General features: G+C 51.9%; 1 protein-coding gene across 1 annotated transcript; it reads right to left on the bottom strand.

Annotated features, from left to right (window-relative positions):
• Window positions 1-1,670: 1,670 nt before the first annotated feature.
• On the bottom strand, window positions 1,671-18,241 carry ASF1B (anti-silencing function 1B histone chaperone). Its single transcript, XM_003915037.5, has 4 exons — window positions 17,159-18,241; window positions 6,549-6,664; window positions 3,690-3,866; window positions 1,671-2,829 (listed from the first exon to the last, which is right to left on the bottom strand). The coding sequence occupies exons 1-4, from the start codon at window positions 17,265-17,267 to the stop codon at window positions 2,623-2,625; spliced, it is 609 nt and encodes a 202-aa protein (XP_003915086.1). The 5' UTR covers window positions 17,268-18,241; the 3' UTR covers window positions 1,671-2,622.
• Window positions 18,242-20,209: the final 1,968 nt, after the last annotated feature.

Here is a 20,209-nt window from a genome sequence, read left to right as displayed (position 1 = left end):
CACTCCGAGGCTCAGGAGGCGGCCCCGGCGGGCGCCCGGCCGGCCCAGCGCGCGCCGCAGTCCCCCGCCCCCGCTCAGTGCGGCAGCGGCTGTCGGCCAGCCGGGGTTGGCGCCGCGGCCTGCCCGGCGCAGCCGCTGACCACCTGCCAGCGGGGGAGGGGCGCGACCGGCGCGCGGGTCAGAGGTCGCCCGGCCGCCGCCGGCGTCATTCATAAGGCCTGGCGCTGGGCAGCCGTGGCCAGGCCTGCTTGGGGGCCAGGCCGCGGGGCCTCCTGGGTTTTCCCAGCCGCAGTCAGGAGGATGCCGGGCCCGGCGCAAGGAGTGGCTGGGAAGGGGCGCTCAATGTCCACCCCTTTGCTGGGTCCTAGCCCTGGGCTCCTGCCAGTAGTAAGAGCTGGCACCCACTTAACGCTCCTTCGCACCACACTCCCATCGCGTAGGTGCTACCATCATCACTCCCATTGCACAGATGAGGAATCTGGGGTACAGCCAGGCAGATTCCCTGCTCCTATTCCCCGTCTGTATTTCCTGTCGGCAATGCAAAGGGAACCTGCCCCTTCCTTCGGGATCCTCTTTCAGTACACACTTAGCCGAGGACAGTCGGGGTTTCCCAACTGCGACATTACTGACGGTGGGGCTGGATCATTCTCTGCTGGGGGGTGTCTTGCGCACCACTGGGTGTTGAGCAACATCCCCCGCCTGTACCCACTGGATGCCAGTAGCCCCTCCTCTTTTCCTGCTGGCTGTGGCAACCGCTGTCTCCTGACATTGGTGAATGTGCTCTGCGGGGCCGAACTGCTCCTGATTGAGAAGCACTTAAGAGAGGGTCAGGGGAGGGGAGAAGTCAGGTCACCCCGACACGGAAGGGCTAGCTGGGCTCAACTGCAAGCCGATCTGCTGCTTAGACTTGAACAGCCTACGCCCTCTCCAGCTGCTGTCTGCACCCATGTTCCCAGATCAACCATGGTTCCAGGGAGGGAGAGTCAAAGCCTTTCTGTGAATTATGCGAAAATGGCTGACCACTCGGCCTCTGGATGGTTACATGGTTAAGGTTTAGTAAAATTTAATAAAAGCATTGCTGTTTGTGTGTTGGGATCACGATGTTAATTTCTTCCTGTGGGTCAAGGGCAGTCTGAAAAATCACTGATTATAATCTTATCTGCAGGACAGCTGGTTTGCTTAAATTTTGACAAAAACCTCTTCTGGAACCTCAGTCTGGAATACTGTAGAACCAATTAAAACTGGAGTAGGGGGCCGGGCGGGGTGGCTCAAGCCTGTAATCCCAGCACTTTGGGAGGCCGAGACGGGCGGATCATGAGGTCAGGAGATCGAGACCATCCTGGCTAACACCGTGAAACCCCGTCTCTACTAAAAATACAAAAAACTAGCCGGGCGAGGTGGCGGGCGCCTGTAGTCCCAGCTACTTGGGAGGCTGAGGCAGGAGAATGGCGTAAACCCGGGAGGCGGAGCTTGCAGTGAGCTGAGATCCGGCCACTGCACTCCAGCCCGGGCTACCGAGCAAGACTCCGTCTCAAAAAAAAAAAAACTGGAGTAGGAAGCTGGGAAGAAGATATGGGACAGCCCACCCACTGGACAGGTCAAGAGACCACTTCTGGGGGAGAGTGGACAAAGTTGCTTCAGTCCACACAAGACAAAAGCACAAACAATCATTCTAAACGAAGTGCTTTTAATTTTCAGACCAACCAAACATTTTTAATATAAAAACATTTTAATAATATACAAACAGCAATCACAACAGCATCCACATGGCAGCAAGGGGACCAGGGCACAGAGAGGGAGAGCAGGCTGGGGAGGGACGGTTTTCAGGGTCCCAGTTGCTTCCCTGGCTTGAAATCACCCTGGTCCTAGCAGAGAGAAGATTAAGGCTGCCAGAAGCAGAGGGTCCCTGACCCCGACCCAGAGACAGACTGCGCAGGCAGGCCCTCTGACACCATCTTCCAACCAGAAAAAGCCAGATCCATTTAGGAGATAACAGGAAGGTGGCTGTGATTGACAGGAAAGGCAACATGGTTCCTCAGCATCCTGCTGATCACACCTCTGGGAGCAGAGTTTTCCAGGGGCTGCTGGATTGAAGAGGACCTAAGAATCTTCCTGGGAGCAGGACAGAAATGGGATCTAAGTCTACCTACTAACCAAGATTCCTGCCTGTGACACCAGAAAGCTGGAGTGGATCTGCTCAGTGTACGGGAAGAGAAAGGAATGACAGAACCTTTGGCTCAGCAGGACCAGAGCCTTGACGGGCACTGACCAAGAAAGCCTCTAGGCAGGCCAGGGAGGTCTGTCGGAAAGCTTTGGGTCAGTGGTACTCAGGGGTGCACAGTGGCACAATGGCCTTAGGTAGAATTTATGAAGACGAAAAGAACACAAGTCAGAAAGAATTTAGAACTGAAGTACCTGCTTCTTATAGGCCTGTACAGGAGAAGCGAGATCATCCTTCTGGCCAGGACTAGAGGAGTCCGGAGGCCTGTTCTTTCCTAGGGGCTGAGTTTGACAGACCTGGATGCAGCTGACGGCCCCCAAAGTCCTCTAGATGGGCCCTGCAGGACTTGCTGGGAGGCCTGGTTGCCCCTCCTGGTGTGCTGGGACACTGGGTTCCTGCAGTTAGATGCAGTCCATGGAGTTCTCAGGGAGGAGGCCAGGGATGCAGCCAGGGAGGCCCAGGCCCTTGATAGGAGTGCAGTTGAGTGGGAGGCTGCAGCCCAGGGAGGGGTCCTGGGTCTCTATGGCCTCCAGCCTGTCCGTGTTGTTGTCCCAGTTGATGTGGAAGCGGGTCACCCGGGGGTTCGAGGCCAAGATGTTCCGCTGGAGCTGGGGCAGAAAGAGGAACGTCAACCCTTGTTGACATGCCCTCTCCTTGCTCCCATAGAGCCAGGACACCCCCAATCACCCATCTGAAGCCCAGCAAGAGCAACCCACATATGGAACTCCAGAAAACACCTGTGCACCATGATTTAGGGCTAGGACCTATCTTTTTGTTTTTTGAGACGGAGTTTTGCTTTTTTTGCCCAGGCTGGAGTGCAATGGTGTGATCTTGTCTCACTGCAACCTCCACCTTCCGGGTTCAAGCGATTCTCCTGCCTCAGCCTCCTATGTAGCTGGAACTACAGGTGCATGGCACCATGCCTGGCTCATTTTCTTATTTTTAGTAGAGACGGGCTTTCATGTTGGCCAGGCTGGTCTCGAACTCCTGACTTCAGGTGATCCGACAGCCTCGGTCTCCTAAAGTGCTGGGATTACAAAGTGTGAGCCACTGCACCTGGCCCAGGACCTATCTTTTTTTTTAAGGGACAGTCTCTGTTAGCCAGGCTAGAATGCAGTGGCATGATCTGAGCTCACTGCAGCCTCAAACTCCTGGGCTCAAGTGATCCTCCCACCTCAGCATCCAGAGTAGAGTACTCCACCCATGTCTGGCTCATTTTCTGAGGTGGGGAGGGGGTAGGGACAGGGTCTCGTTATGTTGCCCAGGCAGGCCTATCTAATCTTAATTCTCTAAGACATGCCTTTGAGAAACAAAGGCCTTTTTCTCCTATTCTAAATCAGTACTGTAAGAACTGAACATTACTTGAAAACCTTAAGAAGTAACCTTGACTCCCAATTTGAATGGCTGAACTCCCCACCAAGTATAAAGAATGGCCTTGTGGGAAGCAGGAAGTGGAAACAGGACCCACCTGGGAGAAATCTGGCTTCATGGGTGGGTTCTCACGCAGCTCGGGGTTGAGGTACTCGTTGTTGACATAGTAGCCTACTCGGATGAACTCCTGTCCGTGGTAGGTACAGGTGATGAGGACTACGGTCACACCCACGGCATCAGTCTCTGGGATGAGGGATGGGTTGGGGGCATCAGCCTAGGGGAGACACATCCTAGGCCTTAGCAGTGCCACAGCCATACCTCTATGTCATTAGTAGAAACATTCCCAAGCAACATGTATTTACTGAGCAAAAAGTATGCTCTCTGCCCTCAGTTTTCTTTTTTTCAACCTCTGCCTCTCGGGTTCAAGCAATTCTGCCTCAGTGTCCCAGGTAGCTGGGACTACAGACGCACACCACCACACCCGGCTGACTTTTTTTTGTTGTTGGTATTTTTTTTTTTTACATGGAGTTTTGCTCTGTTGCCCAGGCTGAAGTGCAATGGTGGGATCTCAGCTCACTGCAACCTCCACCTCACAGGTTCAAGCGATTCTGCTGCCTCAGCCTCCTGAGTAGTTGAGATTACAGGCGCCTACCACCACGCCTGGCTAATTTTTGTAGTTTTAGTAGAGTTGGGGTTTCGCCATATTGGTCAGGCTGGTCTTGAACTCCTGACCTCAAGTGATCCACCCATCTTGGACTCCCAAAGTGTTGGGATCACAGGCATGAGCCCCCAGCCTTTTTTTTGTTGTTGTTACGGAGTCTTGCTCTCTCTCCCAGTCTGGAGTGCAGTGGCGTGATCTCGGCTCACTGCAAGCTCTGCCTCCAGGGTTTACGCCATTCTCCTGCCTCAGCCTCCCAAGTAGCTGGGACTACAGGCACCTGCCACCACACCCGGCTAATTATTTTGTATTTTTTAGTACAGACGGTGTTTCACCGTGTTAGCCAGGATGGTCTCCATCTCCTGACTTCATGATCCGCCCACCTCGGCCACCCCAAGTGCTGGGATTACAGGCGTGAGCCACCGCGCCCAGCCTACACCCAGCTACTTGTTTTTATTTTTTCTAGAGATGGGGGTCTCGCTATGTGGCCAGGCTGGTCTGGAACTCCTGGCCTTAAGCAATCCTCCTGCCTCTGCCTCCCAAAGTGCTGGAAGCCACCACACCCGGCCAGAATCTACATTTGACAACTCAGGCAGGGTGCTGCATGAGATCCACTTGGGAGTTACGGTCTATCCTCATTCATTATTCATGGGGTCCATATGTGCAAGTTCACCTACCTGCTACATTTATTTGTAACCCCAAGATGAATACCTGCGGTGCTTTCACGGTCACTTGCAGACATGCACAGAACAGGGAAAAGCTAGAGTTACCTACCACGCCTGTTCCTACCTGAGGTCAAACAAGGCAACGCTCTGTCTTTTGGTCTCAGTTCTTACTGTGAATGAGCATCCTTTCCTCAGCCTACTTAGTGCTACCTTTTTTCCATGTTTTGTGCTTTTTGTTGGTGAGTTTGCTGTCTATGATGGCACCCAAAGGTAGTGCTGAAGTGCAGTGTAGGGTGCAAGAAAGGCCTTATGGAAAAAATGCATATTAGAGAAGCTTCATTCAGGAGAGTTATAGTGCTATTGGCTGTGAATTCAACATAAATGAACCACAGTATATATTAAATAAGGTGTCTTTTTTTTCTTTTTTTTTGAGATAAGTCTCTCGCTATATCACACAGGCTGGAGTGTACCGGTGTGATCTCAGCTCACTGCAATCTCCACCTCCCGGGTTCAAGCGATTCTCCCACCACAGCCTCCTGAGTAGCTGGGGTTACAGGTGAGCGCCACCACACCTGGCTAATTTCTGTATTTTTAGTATAGATACGGTTTCACCATGTTGGCCAGGCTGTTCTCGAACCCCTGACCTCAGGCGATCCACCCACCTCAGCCTCTCAAAGTGCTGGGATTATAGGTGTGTGCCACCATACCCGGCCTGGTGTCTTTCAACAGCAACACACATACAAGTTTACGTATTGACTGGCTGACGAAAACGTGACTTCCAACAATCTAACCTTGTATTTACCCTGGGGCAATGGTTCAGTACTCACTAAATCAGTGTTCGCGGCAACTTTATAGAACATAACTCTTGTGAATAACGAGAATTGACTGTAAATCAGTGGCAGCTTTGACACAGAGGTGGGGGAAGGGAGGGCCTGAGAGTCTCTGAGAGGTCAGATAGTTCCTGACAGTAGAACTAGGATTTGAACCTGAACTTTAAAATTTTTTTTAATTGATTGATTGAGACAGGGTCTCAACTCTTTTCTTTTTTTCTTTTTTTTTTTTTTTTTGAGACAGAGTCTCGCTGTATTACCCAGGCTGGAGTGCAACGGTGTGGTCTTGGCTCACTGTAGCTTCCACCTCCCAGGTTCAAGTGAGCCTCCCATTTCAGCCTCCCAAGTGGCCGAGACTACAGGCGTACACCACTATGCTCTGCTGATTTTTAAGTTTTTTGTAGAGCTGGGGTCTCACTATATTGCCCAGGCTGCTCTCACACTCCTGGCCTCAAGCAGTCCTGCCACCTTGGCCTCCCAAAGTGCTGGGATTACAGGTGTGAGCCACTGTACCCGGCCTCTGTTTTTTTAATACTTGTTTTTTCCTTTTTTTAGAGACAGGGTCTCACTGTGTTGTCTAGGCTGGAGTGCAGTGGCTCAATCATAGTTCACTGCAGGCTCGGACTCCTGGGCTCAAGCAATCCTCTCACCTCAGCCCCTGGAGTAGCTGGGTCTATAGGCGTGAGCCTCTGTGCCCAGCTGAACTTGAACTTTTGATTCCTGAAGCACTCTGTGGGATTTCAGGTAAAAGAGGATGTTTCTAGGAGTCAAGAGCTAAAGGCCTAAGGCCTCATCTTTCTTACCTGAAAGACAAACATGTGTCTCCCTGCTGGTACAGGGCCCACCAGCACCGAGTCTAGGATCTGATCAAACTCCTCACTCTCAGCCGAGCCAACATAAATGATCTTCCACTCCAGGTCTGCAAAGACATAGGAGGGTTAATGAATTGAAATAGCTCAACAGCAACAAGGCAGGGAAAGGCTCTTGTATTCATTTTTCTTTTTTGAGATGGAGTCTCATTCTGTCATCCAGGCTAGAGTACAGTGATGCGATCTCGACTCACTGCAACCTCCGCCTCCCAGATTCAAGTGATTCTTGTACCTCGGCCTCCCGAGTGGCTGGGATTAGAGGTGCCCACTGCCACACCTAGCTAATTTTTTTTTTTCTTTTTTGAGATGGAGTTTCACTCTTGTCACCCAGGCTGCAGTGCAATGGTGTGATCTCAGCTCACTGCAATCTCTGCCTCCCAGGTTCAAGTGATTCTCCTGTCTCAGCCTCCCGAGTAGCTGTGATTACAGGCGCCTGCCACCATGCCTGGCTAATTTTTGTATTTTTAGTGAGAGACAGGGTTTCACCATGTTGGTCAGGCTGGTTTAGAACTCCTGACCTCAGGTGATCCACCTGCCTTGGCCTCCCAAAATGCTGGGATGACAAGTGTGAGCCACTGTACCCGGCTTTTTTTTGTATTTTTAGTAGAGATGGGGTTTCACCATGTTGGCCAAGCTGGTATCCAACTCCTGACTTCAAGTGATCTGCCTGCCTCAGCCTTCCAAAGTGGTGGGATTACAGGTGTGAGCCACTGCGCCCAGCCACATCTTGTATTTTATTTTTACTATTTTTCAAGGCAGTCTCCCTCTGTTGCCCAGGCTGGAGTGCAGTGGTATGTTCATGGCTCACTGCAGCCTCAACCTCCTGGGCTCAAGCGATCCTCCTGCCTCGGACTCCCACCATGTTGGGAATACAGGTGTGGGCTGCTGTGCCCAGCCTTGTGGTAATTTTAAACAGAACCTTAATATATTAGAAGATTCTTTTTTTTTTTTTTTTTTTGAGACGGAGTCTCGCTCTGTCGCCCAGGCTGGAGTGCAGTGGCCGGATCTCAGCTCACTGCAAGCTCCGCCTCCCGGGTTTACGCCATTCTCCTGCCTCAGCCTCCCGAGTAGCTGGGACTACAGGCGCCCGCCACCTCGCCCGGCTAAGTTTTTGTATTTTTTAGTAGAGACGGGGTTTCACCGTGTCAGCCAGGATGGTCTCGATCTCCTGACCTCGTGATCCGCCCGTCTCGGCCTCCCAAAGTGCTGGGATTACAGGCTTCAGCCACCGCGCCCGGCTATATTAGAAGATTCTTATTCCATCCATCAGACACTTAGCGCCAGGCAGTGCAGTCCTGAATGCTGAGGTGGGCACGAAGCTCTACCTCCATTAGGGAATTCTGTTTTGTAAGCCTAGCTATGACAGATGACCTTGACTGTACCTCTGGGGAAACCTGGGCCTCTCAAGGCCTGAGCGTGAACTGTATGGCAGAGGCTGAATTAAGAGCCACATGACACAGACGTGCTGAGAAAGGAATGGCAGGGGGTTGGGTCATTTCAGGGCCCTGCCCACTGGGTGCTGGGATAGGAAGCAGCATCCTCTTTCACACACAGGGACTGGTGCCACTCAACGAAGTAGATCCCTCGACAACTGGGGCAGGGCGGCAGATTCCAATCTGGCAGGATAGCCAGCCCGCAGGAGGGGGAAGGTGAGGCTGCTCAGGGAGCCAGCCACACTGGTCTTCCAGATCTGGCACTAAGTCATGCCTACTTAGAGACATTTGGGCGACTCAGTCAGCAAATGCGGCATCCCGGGGTGATCCTCCGAACACTTTTTTTTTTTGAGACGGAGTTTCACTCTTGTTGCCCAGGCTGGAGTGCAGTGGCACGATCTCAGCTCACTGCAACCTCTGCCTCCCAGATTCCAAGTGATTCTCCTGCCTCAGCCTCCTGAGTAGCTGGGATTACAGGCACCAGCCACCACAGCTGGCTAATTTTTTGTGTTTTTAGTAGAGATGGGGTTTCACCATGTTGGCCAGGTTGGTCTCGAACTCCTGACCTCAGGTGATCCAGCCACCTCAGCCTCCCAAAGTGCTGAGATTACAGGTGTGAGCCACCACGCCCAGCCTCAAACCCTAACTCTTGCACCCCATCCAGCAGGAGGGCCCCATCCCCTGAGTATGCTCCATCGAGATGAAAGGCAAGTGCTTATGGAGCGCCTGGCTGTCAGCTGTGAATCACAGGGAATTCCGGAGACCATGGCCTCTTGCAGGAGGTCCAAGTGTATCAGGGGCAAGGTCATGCTGGTACAGGGAGGCTTGGCAAGAGGCTCGAAACTTATTTTCGGCTCTTTAGAAATTACACAACCCTTCAGCTCTAGCAGCTGGGGGAAATTTCACAAGTTGTGATTTTCACAGGAAGCAAACTCTCTCAGAAGCTCCCTATTCCTTGGTCCAGTGTCCCACAAAAGCATCCAACTTTGGAAGCATCCAACTTTGGAATACAGAAGCTTGTCACCTGAGTCCCAAGCCCTTCTTTGATGCACTGGCTGCCCGTCCCTTTGTGGTTTCACTCAGGAACCCTACAGCAGGTCTGTAGGATATGGGTGACCACTGAACTCATGGGTGTTTCGTCGAACTAGCCTCTTATTATTTGCAGGGAGGAAGTTGACTTTTTTCCCCTAGAGATGGGGTCCTGGTCTGTCACCCAGGCTGCAGTGCAGTGGCGCAATCATAGCTCACTATAGCCACAAATTCCTGCGCTCAAGTGATTCTCCTGCCTTAGCCTCCCAAGTAGCTGGAAACACAGGCTTGTGCCACACACCCAGGTAATTTTTCTTTTTTTTTTTTTTTTGAGACGGAGTCTCGCTCTGTCGCCCAGGCTGGAGCACAGTGGCACGATCGCAGCTCACTGCAAGCTCCGCCTCCCGGGTTCACGCCATTCTCCTGCCTCAGCCTCCTGAGTAGCTGGGACTACAGGCGCCCGCCACCTCGCCCGGCTATTTTTTGTATTTCTTAGTAGAGACGGGGTTTCACTGGGTTAGCCAGGATGGTCTCGATCTCCTGACCTCGTGATCCGCCCATCTCGGCCTCCCAAAGTGCTGGGATTACAGGTTTGAGCCACCACGCCCGGCCATAATTTTTCAATTGTTTTTAGAGATGAGGTCTTGCTTGGTTGCCCAGCCTGGTCTCAAGCAATCCTCCCGCCTTGGCCTCCCAAAGTATGGGAATTTGTCTGAGCCATCATGCCCAGCCTGTTGATTTATTTTTGTTACAAGTAGTGACACAATTAGAATCAAGTTTTGGGGGAAGACAGAAAAGCAAGCCAGCCCTGCTCTCTCCTTTCTAAAGCAGTTGTTATCATTCTGGTATATTTCCTTCAGCTCTTTCCTCTCATAGCCGATAGAGTGCTGTATGGGTGCATTTAATTCATGTCCTGGGAAAGTAGATGAAAAAGACTAAAGTGTATCCACGAGCACATGTTGTTGTCCAGCTAAGGTCAATATTAATTGGCAAAACCTAAACAAAGAGCATGTGGAAACTCACTGAAGGAAAAGGGCCCCTGCAACCAGGCTCGGTGGCTCACACCTGTAATCCCAGCACTTTGGGAGGCTGAGGTGGGTGGATCACTTGAGGTCAGGAGTTCAAGACCAGCCTGAAAGCCAACATGAAAGCGGAGACGATGTCTCTACTAAAAGTACAAAAAACTAGCCAGGCGAGGTGGCGCCTGTAGTCAACTTCTCAGAGGCTGAGGCAGGAGAATGGCGTGAACCTGGAATTGGAGTTTGCAGTGAAGGCAGAACCGCCGCCACTGCACTCCAGCCTGGGTGACAAACCAGACTCCATCTCAAAAAAAAGACAACAACAAAAAAGGAAAAAGAAAAGAAATGAACCTCTGCAACATAGAGACGGTAAATACTAAAATCAACAAAATTAGCTGGGTGTGGTGGCGCGCCAGTGGTGCTCGTTGGAGGCTGAGGTTGGAGGATCAGCAGACCTAAGGAGTTCAAGGCTACAGTGGCTCCACCAGTCGAACCCGCCGCACTGAACTGGGTGACAGAGACCCCTCTGAGGAAAAAAAAAAAGAAAAAAGATGTACTGTGGTGACTGTCAGGCACATGGGCTGAAATGGCTTTCAACCAGGGTCAGAGAAAAAGGAAACTGGAGAATTAACTGAGGTTGTAAGAAATGCAGAGTGATGAGGCGGGCATTGAGAAACAGCTATGAAAATCCGCTTGCTGGGAGGCCGAGGCAGGCGGATCACGAGGTCAGGGAAGATCGAGACCATCTCTAGCTAACTCTGGTGAAACCCGTCTCTATTAAAATACAAAAACTAGCGAGGCCAGTGGTGAGCTGGTCCCAGCTACTCAGGCTGAGACAAGGAGAATGGCGTAAGCCAGGGGCCGGAGCTTGCAGTGAGCCGAGATCAAGCCACTGCACTCCAGCCTGGGTGACAGGCAGACTCCGTCTCAAAAAAAAAAAAAAAAAAAGAGTGATAGAAGCTGGTTGGGCACGGTGGCTCACGCCTGTAATCCTAACACTGGGAGGCCGAGAGGCAGGCGTTTGCTGAGCTCCGGGGTTCCGAGACCAGCATGGGCAACATGGGTGAGCCATCTCCACTAAAAATATAAAAGTGGCTGGGCATGGTGGTGGTGCATGGTCCCAGCCCTACTCAGGAGTTGAGGCATAAGAACTGCCTGAACCCAGGGAGGCCGAGGAGGGTTGCAGGAGGCAGATCATGCCACTGCACTCCAGCCTGGGCAACAGAGGAACTCTGTGCAAAGAAGGAAGGAAAGAAAGGAAGAAAAAAGTTATAGGGCCAGGCGTGGTGGATCACGCCTGTAATCTTAGCGCTTTGGGAGGCTGAGGCGGGTGGATTGCTTGAGCTCAGAAGTTCGAGCCCAGCCTGGGCAACACAGTGATACAAAAAATACAAAAAATTAGCCAGGCGTGGCGGCACGCGCCTGTAGTCCCAGCTACTCAGGAGGCTGAGGCAGGAGAATTGCTTGAACCTGGGAGGCAGAGGTTGCAGTGAGCTGAGATCACGCCACTGTACTCCAGCCTGGGCAACACAGTGAGACTCCATCTCTACTAAAAATATAAAAAATTAGCTGGGTGTGGTGGTGCGCACCTGTAATTCTAATTTTTGTATTTTTAGTACAGACGGGGTTTCACCATGTTAGCCAGGCTGGTCTTGAACTCCTGACTTCAGGTGATCCACCTGCCTTGGCCTCCCAATGTGCTGGGATTACAGGCGTGAGCCACCATGCCTGGCCAAGAATCATCTTACATTTGCTGAAATGGCCAGGCATGGTGAGGTGCACCTGTGGTTCCAGCTACTTAGGAAGCTGAGGTGGGAGGATTGCTTAAGCCCAGGAGTTCAAGTCCAGTCTGGACAACATAGTGACACCCTATCTCTCTTTTTTTTTTTTTTTGAGATGGAGGCTCGCTCTGTCGCCCAAGCTGGAGTGCAGTGGCTCGATCTCGGCTCACTGCAACCTCCGCCTCCCGGGTGCACACCATTCTCCTGCCTCAGCCTCCCGCATAGCTGGGACTACAGGAGCCCGCCACCACACCTGGCTAATTTTTTTGTATTTTTAGTAGAGACGGGGTTTCACTGTGTTAGCTGGGATGGTCTCGATCTCTTGAGCTCGTGATCCGCCTGCCTCAGCCTCCCAAAGTGCTGGGATTACAGGCATGAGCCACTGTGCCCGGCCAACACCCTATCTCTTTTAAAAAAAAGAAAAAAAATCGGGCTGGAGTGTTGTAAGTAGCGACATATGTGTATGATTGCATTTCTGAATATAATCTTTCTTTAGAATTATACATGGGACACAAATCACCAACACAGCACGAACTCATAGCTACTGTGTACAGGACACAGCTGTACACATGAGGTGTGTATCTAACCTTCTGAGCAATGTCAAGGCAACTCAACTGTGTTCCATGTTACCTCTCTGCGCTAACTTCACAAGCTAGTCCCTGTACAAGACATACCTCCACTGTGTGTGTGTATGTATGTGTGTGTGTGTACATACATATATAAATGATAAGACTAAAGACATGTACATGATTACTGTAGCTGAACTAGCTAAAGAGTCTGCTTCCTGCTTTTTTGTTTTTGTTGTTGTTTGAGACAGTCTTACTCTGTCACCCAGGCTGGAGTGCAATGGCGCAATCTGGGCTCACTGCAATTCCCACCTCCCGGGTTCAAGCGGTTCTCCTGCCTCAGCCTCCTAAGTAGCTGGGATTACAGGCGCCTACCACCCTTCCCAGGTAACTTTTGTATTTTTAGTAGAGGCAGGTTTTCACCACATTGGCCAGGCTGGGCTCAAACTCCTGACCTCAGATGATCCGCCTGCCTTGATCTCCCAAAATGCTGGGATTACAGGCGTGAGCCACTGTGCCTGGCCTGTTGTTGTTTTTTGAGACAGAGTCTCGCTCTGTCACCCAGGCTGGAGTGCAGTGGCACAACCTCAGCTCACTGTAACCTCTGCCTCCCAGGTTCAAGCAATTCTTCTGCCTCAGCCTCCCGAGTAGCTGAGATTATAGGCGCCCGCCACCAAGCCTGGCTAACTTTTGTATTTTTAGTAGAGATGGGGTTTCACTATGTTGGCTGGGCTGGTCTTGAACTTCTGACCTCAGGTGATCCACCTGCCTTGGTCTCCCAGAATGCTGGGATTATAGGTGTGAGCCACCGTGCCCAGCCTGCTTTTTTTTTTTTTTTTTTTTTGCCTTTGTTCATAATCAAAGATCAGTCCTGCTGCCATAACAGCTTCGTTAGTTCTGGGTCAGAACATCTGGCTTCTATGACTTACTCAACCAGTGTCTGTTGAATTTCTCAGCTAAACATGGAAGCATCTATTTCCAGATGTGGAAGATAAAAGTGCAAAGGGGGCTTGGGGCCCTTGAGAAATAGGAGTCACTCAACTGGGGCTTAGGAGTTAGGGTGGTTTTTTTTTTTTTTTTGAGATGGGGTCTTGCTCTCTCACCCAGGCTGGAGTACAGTGGTGCAACCATGGCTTACGGCTTACTGCAGCCTTGACCTCCTGGGCTCATACAATCCTCCCATTTCAGCCTCCTGAGTAGCTGGGACCACAGGCACATGCAACCAAGTCCCATTAATTTTTTGATGTTTCTGTAGAGACAAGGTTTTGCTATGTTACCCAGGCTGGCCTAAAACTCCTGGGCTCAAGAGAGCCTTCTTCCTTAGCCTCCCAAAGTGCTGGGATTACAGGAATGAGCCACCTCGCACAGCTGGATTGGGGGTTTTGTCAAGATTTTCAGTTGACACTGCTGAGAGTGAGGCAGATTCTCTTTTTCATGGAGAGGAGGCCAGAAAGAGGCAGAAAGCAAGCTGGCAGATCAGTCACAGAGAGCCCTAGGACTGGAAGAGCCAGGATTTCTCACTTGAGTTTCTTGAAGAAAAAGCTTTATCATCCGGGTGCAATTAACAATAGCATTCCCTGGCCGCGTGCTTGTGATTCAAAGTGTAATCCCAGCACTTTGGGAGGCTGAGGCGGGCAGATCACTTTCGGTCAGGTTTGAGATCAACCTGGCCAACATGGTGAAACCTCATCTCTACTAAAAATACAAAAATTAGCCGGGCATGGTGGCTCAAGCTTGTAATCCCAGCTACTTGGGAGACTGAGACCACAGAATCGCTTGAACTCAAGAGGTGGAGATTGCAGTGAGCTGAGATCGCGCCACTGTACTCTAGCCTGGGTGACAGAGTGAAATTCCATTTCAAAAAATAAATAAAATAAAATAATAATAATAATAATAGCATTCCCCTTCACTGTGTTTTGAGTATCCTGATTAGGCAATAAATTGTATGGTCATTCCTATCTATGCTCCACCTCTGAAACAGGGAATCCTTCTTCCTTTCTTTCCCTGGATCGGAGCAAAGATAAAGAACTTAGATTCAAAACTTCAGTGCCAATATTTCTACAAACTGGCTGGGTGACCCTGGATAAATCACTCTATTTCTATTAAAAGATGACCAGCAGAGGCTGGGCACGGTGGCTCATACCTGTAATCCCAGCATTTTGGGGGGCTGAGGCGGGCAGATCACCTGAGGTCAGGAGTTCGAGACCAGCCTGGTTAACATGGTGAAACCGCATCTCTACTAAAAACACAAAAATTAGCTGGGCATCATAGCAGGCACCTGTAATCCCAGCTACTCGGGAGGCTGAGGCAGGAGAATTGCTTGAACCTGGGAGGCGGAGGTTGCGCCACTGCACTCCAGCCTGGGGGACGAGAGTGAGACTTCGTCTCCAAAAAAACAAAAAAAGGACCAGCAGGTTGAATTTAGCCTTTCTGCCTCTAATTCTATAAATAAGTAAAGTCATAGGGCAGGGGCTTCCTAGGAGAAGTACCAGATAATGACCACACAACCATTTTTAAATGCAAGGAACACAAACAGGCTGATTGAAACCTGATCTCCTGCCGCCTGGGAGCTGGGAATCCCTCAACCTATTACTTCCTTCCATTTCCTCCTGGCTTTTAAATTAAATCTTATTCCACAGTGTCATTCTACACTTTATTTATTTATTTACACGCTGCCCGGTTCCAGAAAGGATTTAACTCGGCTTATTCTATAGTTAGCCACAAGTAGACTGCTTAATTTAAAAAGGAGTAACACAGACCGGGGAGAGAGAGACCCACTGGCCTACCCGAAGCACATCCACATATCACTCTATCAGCCCCAAGCTAGTCCAGGTGACCAGCTTTGAGGGCCAAACACCCACCTGCCCCCGAAAGGCACTAGTTAGCACATCCTGGCTTCACAGGCCCCCAGATCGCTATCTCCTCGGCTGCTGCCTTTTCTCTTTTAACCACCAAGTAGAAAAATGGCCTAATAGAGTACTTCTTCCTGAAAGCAGGACTTGCATTTTAGTGGTGCCAAGGCTCCCTGGGTGACCTTAGATTTTGGATTTGTACAGGCCTTGACTTGAAAGGTCTTTTGCGCTTTGTGGCTCCTGTCGTCTCATCTGTGAGATGAGAGCCATGTCCACCTTTAAGTCACACAGATTAACAAGTACATCTGCAGAAGCACCTTGGAAAAGATGTACAGGAGGCTGTGACCTCTGGGCTCCAGCTGACTGTTTGAAGCTGGAGCCTGTCACAGCTCAGCCCAACCCACCCACCCTCCAGACTAGGTCAGACCATCAAAAGCAATGGAAGCTTGGCACTGATTATCCAGCTATATTAAAAAAAAAAAGAAAAAAAAAAAAAAGACCGGGCGCGGTGGCTCACGCCTGTAATCCCAGCACTTTGGGAGACCAAGGCGGTTGGATCACTTGAGATCAGGACTTCGAGACCAGCCTGGCTAATGTGGTGAAACCCTGCCTCCAACTAAAAATACTAAAATTAACCGGGCATGGTGACAGGTGCCAGTAGTCCCAGCTACTCGGGAGGCTGAGGCAGGAGAATTGCTTGAACCCGGGAGGTGGAGGTTGCAGTGAGCCGAGATCGTGCCACTGCATTTCAGCCTGGGCAACAGAGCAAGAGTCTGTCTCAAAAAAAAAAAAAAGAAGAAGAAGAAGAAAGAAAAAGCGAGGGAAGAACTGCTGCAGTAACTCAATTGGAAACGGGTGGGCAAACCTGAAGAAGCAGCTAATACCTGCCTGGCTATGCCAGCCCTCAGATCTCAGTGTGTTTATCCAAGTCCACAGAAGAGGGTGGGGAAGGGGAGCTGGGAAGACCAAGTTCCCCTCAAAGACGGTAGCATCCTTTCCCAGGGGGAGCTCAAGCATAGCAGGGGTTGGGCCCCAACAAAGGAGGAACCAGGTTCCAGGGTATGTGCAATGGCAGAAAAGCAACAGCAACTGGTGCGGGTGGGGTTGTTGAAATATTGGCAGGTTGGGGAGGGGATTGGTGGGAGACAAATGGGAAGATGGGGGCGAGGGCGGTCCTGAAAAGGGGTTGAGGGGTTTTCACAGCGAAAAACGGTTACTGGTGGGGAGGGTCTTCACGGTGAGGAGGGAAGGGAGCTTGGGTGAGAAGTCTCCATAGGGAAAATAGCAGATGGCTGGGATTTCCCCCGGGGAAAATGGGAAGGAGCTGGACATTCGGGGTCTCCAGAGGGAAAATGGGAGGTGTGAGTATATCACTAAAGAGGGAATAAGTGGGCAAAAATGGGTGGGTGGCTAAAGCGCGGGTCTTGCCATAGGGAAATCACGGTGGCTGAAGATCTCCGTGGGTTAAGAAATGGAGGCCAAGAAGATCTCTCCATGAAAACGGGTACCTAGGAAGACCTCCAGATTAAAAAGATGGATGAGGTTTCCCACGCGGGAAGTGGGGCTTGACTGGGGTTAATCTTTATGGGGAGGTCGGGGCGGGCAGTGGGGGAAGAGGTCACGGGGAGGTCCGAGTTAGCTAGCTGGGGGTCTCCACCCGGGAGGTCAAGGCGGGCAGTGGGAGAGGAGGTCGCGGGGAGGTCCGAGTTGGCTGATGGCGGGGGGTCTCCACCCGGAGATCGGGATTGGCGGAAGGGGGACGAGGGGTTTCATGGGGGAGATCAAGTTGGCCATGGGAGCGCTTCTCCAAGGGGAGGCCGGGGTCGGCCCGGGGGTGGGGGTCCCCGCACGGGCCCAGCCTCACCGTCCGCCAGGGCTTCACTGCACTCGAAGCTGATCTCGAACCGGAAGGGGCTGTGGAAAGGGCTCGGGTTCTCCAGGACCGCCACGTTCAGCACCGACACCTTGGCCATCGCCTCGCCTCGCCTCGCCTCGCCGCGCCGCAGCAGGGGCAGGGGCAGGGGCTGTGGCTGTGGCGGAGGCCGCGCCTGGGTCCGGTGAGTGGGGGGCGTCAGTGGGGTACGGCAGACCAGATCCACTCCCGCCTCTTCTCTCCGCGGACTGAAGTGCGCACCTAAACCGCGGACCGCCTTCAAATAGCCGGCCTCCGCCCTCTGGCCAATCACCGCCAACGCTCCCTGGCGGCGCGCGCACCCCCTCAGCCAATCCTGGAGCGCCGGTCGGCGCGCGCCCAGACTCCCCGGACCAATCAGCGGAGCTCCCTCTCCGCGGCGTGTGAGGAGGGCGAAACCACCTCCAGGCTTCTTAGCGTGTCCGCTGGGAACCAATCCCCAGCGTCTCCGACTCGGATGTCAACGGCGGGAGTGGACGGAGTCAGAGCGCCGGACTCCTTCTGCCCAATCCTGAGGGTTCCCGCACCGGCGTGGCCCGCCCCTCGCCTCGCTTTTCCGGGAGCTGCATCCCGCACCGCGCAGCGCCGCCAACCGCCGAGCGGTGGCGCGCGGCGCTCGCTAAAGAAGGCGGGAAGGGCGGTGCTCGCACCCTCAGTGATTGGCAGGAGGGAGTGGGGCGGAGATAAAGAGGGCTTTCTGAGAGTTGATTGGCTGGATTGGTAATGGTGCCGGGAGCAGAAGGAGGCTCAGCTGGGGATTCGCTGGAGAGAAGCGGAAGTCGAGCGCCGCCGCGGTGCTGGCGAGTGTGAAAAAAGAGGAGGAGGGTTGCGCCCTCAGCGTCTGTCAACAGGTGAGCGTAGTCTGGAGCTTTTCTGAGTGGCTCCTGACCCTTGAGGTCCAGCGGCCCTGGAGTCCGTTGTGAACGTTGCGAACGTTCGGAGTGGCGGTCACGCGGCGCGCTGGGACCTCGGGAGTCCAGCCGGGTTCGGATCCCGCTTTCGCCCACGAGGGGTTCGAATCCCGCTCTCGCCCCCTCAAGGGCTCTTGGAAGGTTTCAGGCAGACGGTACTGAAAATGGGAGTTTCAGTTCGGGGGCAGACCGGTGTTCGAGTCCGGGCTCTGCTACTCAGCTCCTGAGGCAGCGTCTCTCCATTCAACGGGGGCAGTGGCAATTCCTTGACATGATTCATGACCGCACAATACATCCGGAAACTTCTCTCTGCCGCATCCCGTCGCCCCCGGCCTGGGAGACTCCAGGTCGCAGAGTCTCTGCCCCCACGGGCGATCAGCTCTACCCAGTGGAAAAATAATGCCAGCCGCGCACCTAATTTTACATTTTTTGGAAACCACTTTTTTTTTTCTTTGAGACGGAATCTCGCTCTGTCACCCAGGCTGGAGTGCAATAGCGCGATCTCGGCTCACTGCAACCTCCACCTCCCGGGTTCAAGCGATTCTCCTGCCTCAGCCTCCTGAGTAGCTGGGATTACAGGTGACCACCACCACAACCAGCTAAATTTTTTCTGTATTTTTAGTAGAGACCGGGTTTCACCTTGTTGGCCAGGCTGGTCTCAAACTCCTGATCTCAAGTGATCCGCCCGCCTTGATCTTCCAGAGTGCTGGGTTTACAGGCATGAGCCACTGTACCCAGCCATATCTTTTTTTTAATTTAAGATTTACTTTTTTTTTTTTTTTTTTGAGACGGAGTCTCGCCTGTCAGCCTGGCTGGAGGCAGTGGCTAGATCTCAGCTCACTGCAAGTTCACCTCGGTTTACGCCTATTCTTCCTGCCTCAGCCTCCCGGTGCAGCTGGGACTACAGGCTCACCACCTCACCGCTGTTTTGTTTCTTTTTTTTGTATTTTTTAGTAGAGACGGGGTTTCACCGTGTTAGCCAGGATGGTCTGGATCTCCTGACCTCGTGATCCGCCCGTCTCGGCCTCCCAAAGTGCTGGGATTACAGGCTTGAGCCACCGCGCCCGGCCAAGATTTACTTTTTTTAAAAAAAATTAAATTTTAGAGGCTGGGCATGGAGGATTTCTTGAGGCCAGGAGTTCAAGATCAGCCTGGGCAACATAACAAGACCTCATATTTACAAAAATATAAAAGAATAAGCCAGGTGTGGTAGTGCATACCTGTAGTCTCTGCTACTCCTGAAGCTGAGGCAGGAGGATCTCTTGAGCCCAGGATGCTCCAGCCACTGCACTCCAGCCTGAGTGTCAGAGTGATATCCTGTCTCTCAAAATTAAAATTAAATTTTAAAAAAGAAAGTTCAGTTTAGCTGTCTTGATAGCCACAGTTGAGTGCTCCTGAACCCCTGTGACAAGTGGCTCCTGTATTATTGGACAGTGAAGGTCAAAAACACATTTGACCAGGTCACTTCTCAGGATGAGAGCATTGTCTTCGAAACTATGCTTTGTCTCCTGTTAACTACCCAGCTCCAATTTCAAACCAGCCTAAGTAACCCTCTTTTTGTTAAAAATCTGACAAGCCACTCCCAGTGCAAAGCTCTGCCCAGAACCTCTTCTTCTGGGCTCTTGGCTGGCTTATGCCTTCTCGTCATTCAAGTCTCTGTTCAAATGTCCTCTCCCCAGAGAGGCCTTTCTAAGGGTGCCCTGGACAGTGTTCAAAATCACAGGCCGTAAGCCTGAATAGCACTGATCAAGGCACTAGTATTTCTTACCTAGTCACCTCTGGAAACAATCCAGTTCCTGTGGGATATTTTTTTTTTTTTTTTTTTAACAGAGCTCTGTTTCCCAGGCTGGAGTGAAGTGGCATGATCATGGCTCACTGTAACTTGGAACTCTTGGGCTCAAGTGATCCTCCCACCTCAGCCTCCCAAGTAGCTGGGATCACCAGTGCGTGCCACCATGCCTGATTGCCTGATTTGTTTTACTTTTTTTTTTTTTTTTTTTTTTGAGAGGGAGTCTTGCTCTGTCACCCAGGCTGGAGTGCAGTGGTGCGATCTCGGCTCACTGCAACCTCCTGCTTCTGGCTTCAAGTGATT

Source organism: Papio anubis, chromosome 20, assembly GCF_008728515.1.
Source record: "Papio anubis isolate 15944 chromosome 20, Panubis1.0, whole genome shotgun sequence".
Taxonomy (NCBI): domain Eukaryota; kingdom Metazoa; phylum Chordata; class Mammalia; order Primates; family Cercopithecidae; genus Papio; species Papio anubis.
This window is presented reverse-complemented; position numbering and strand designations above follow the sequence as displayed.

Coding starts and splice junctions, on each gene's coding strand:
- ASF1B (XM_003915037.5), bottom strand. CDS start 17,267: ATGGCCAAGGTGTCGGTGCTGAACGTGGCGGTCCTGGAGAACCCGAGC. Junction 6,665..17,158: donor CAGTGAAGCCCTGGCGGACG/GTGAGGCTGGGC, acceptor ATGTCTTTGCAG/ACCTGGAGTGGAAGATCATT. Junction 3,867..6,548: donor GACACATGTTTGTCTTTCAG/GTAAGAAAGATG, acceptor TGTCTCCCCTAG/GCTGATGCCCCCAACCCATC.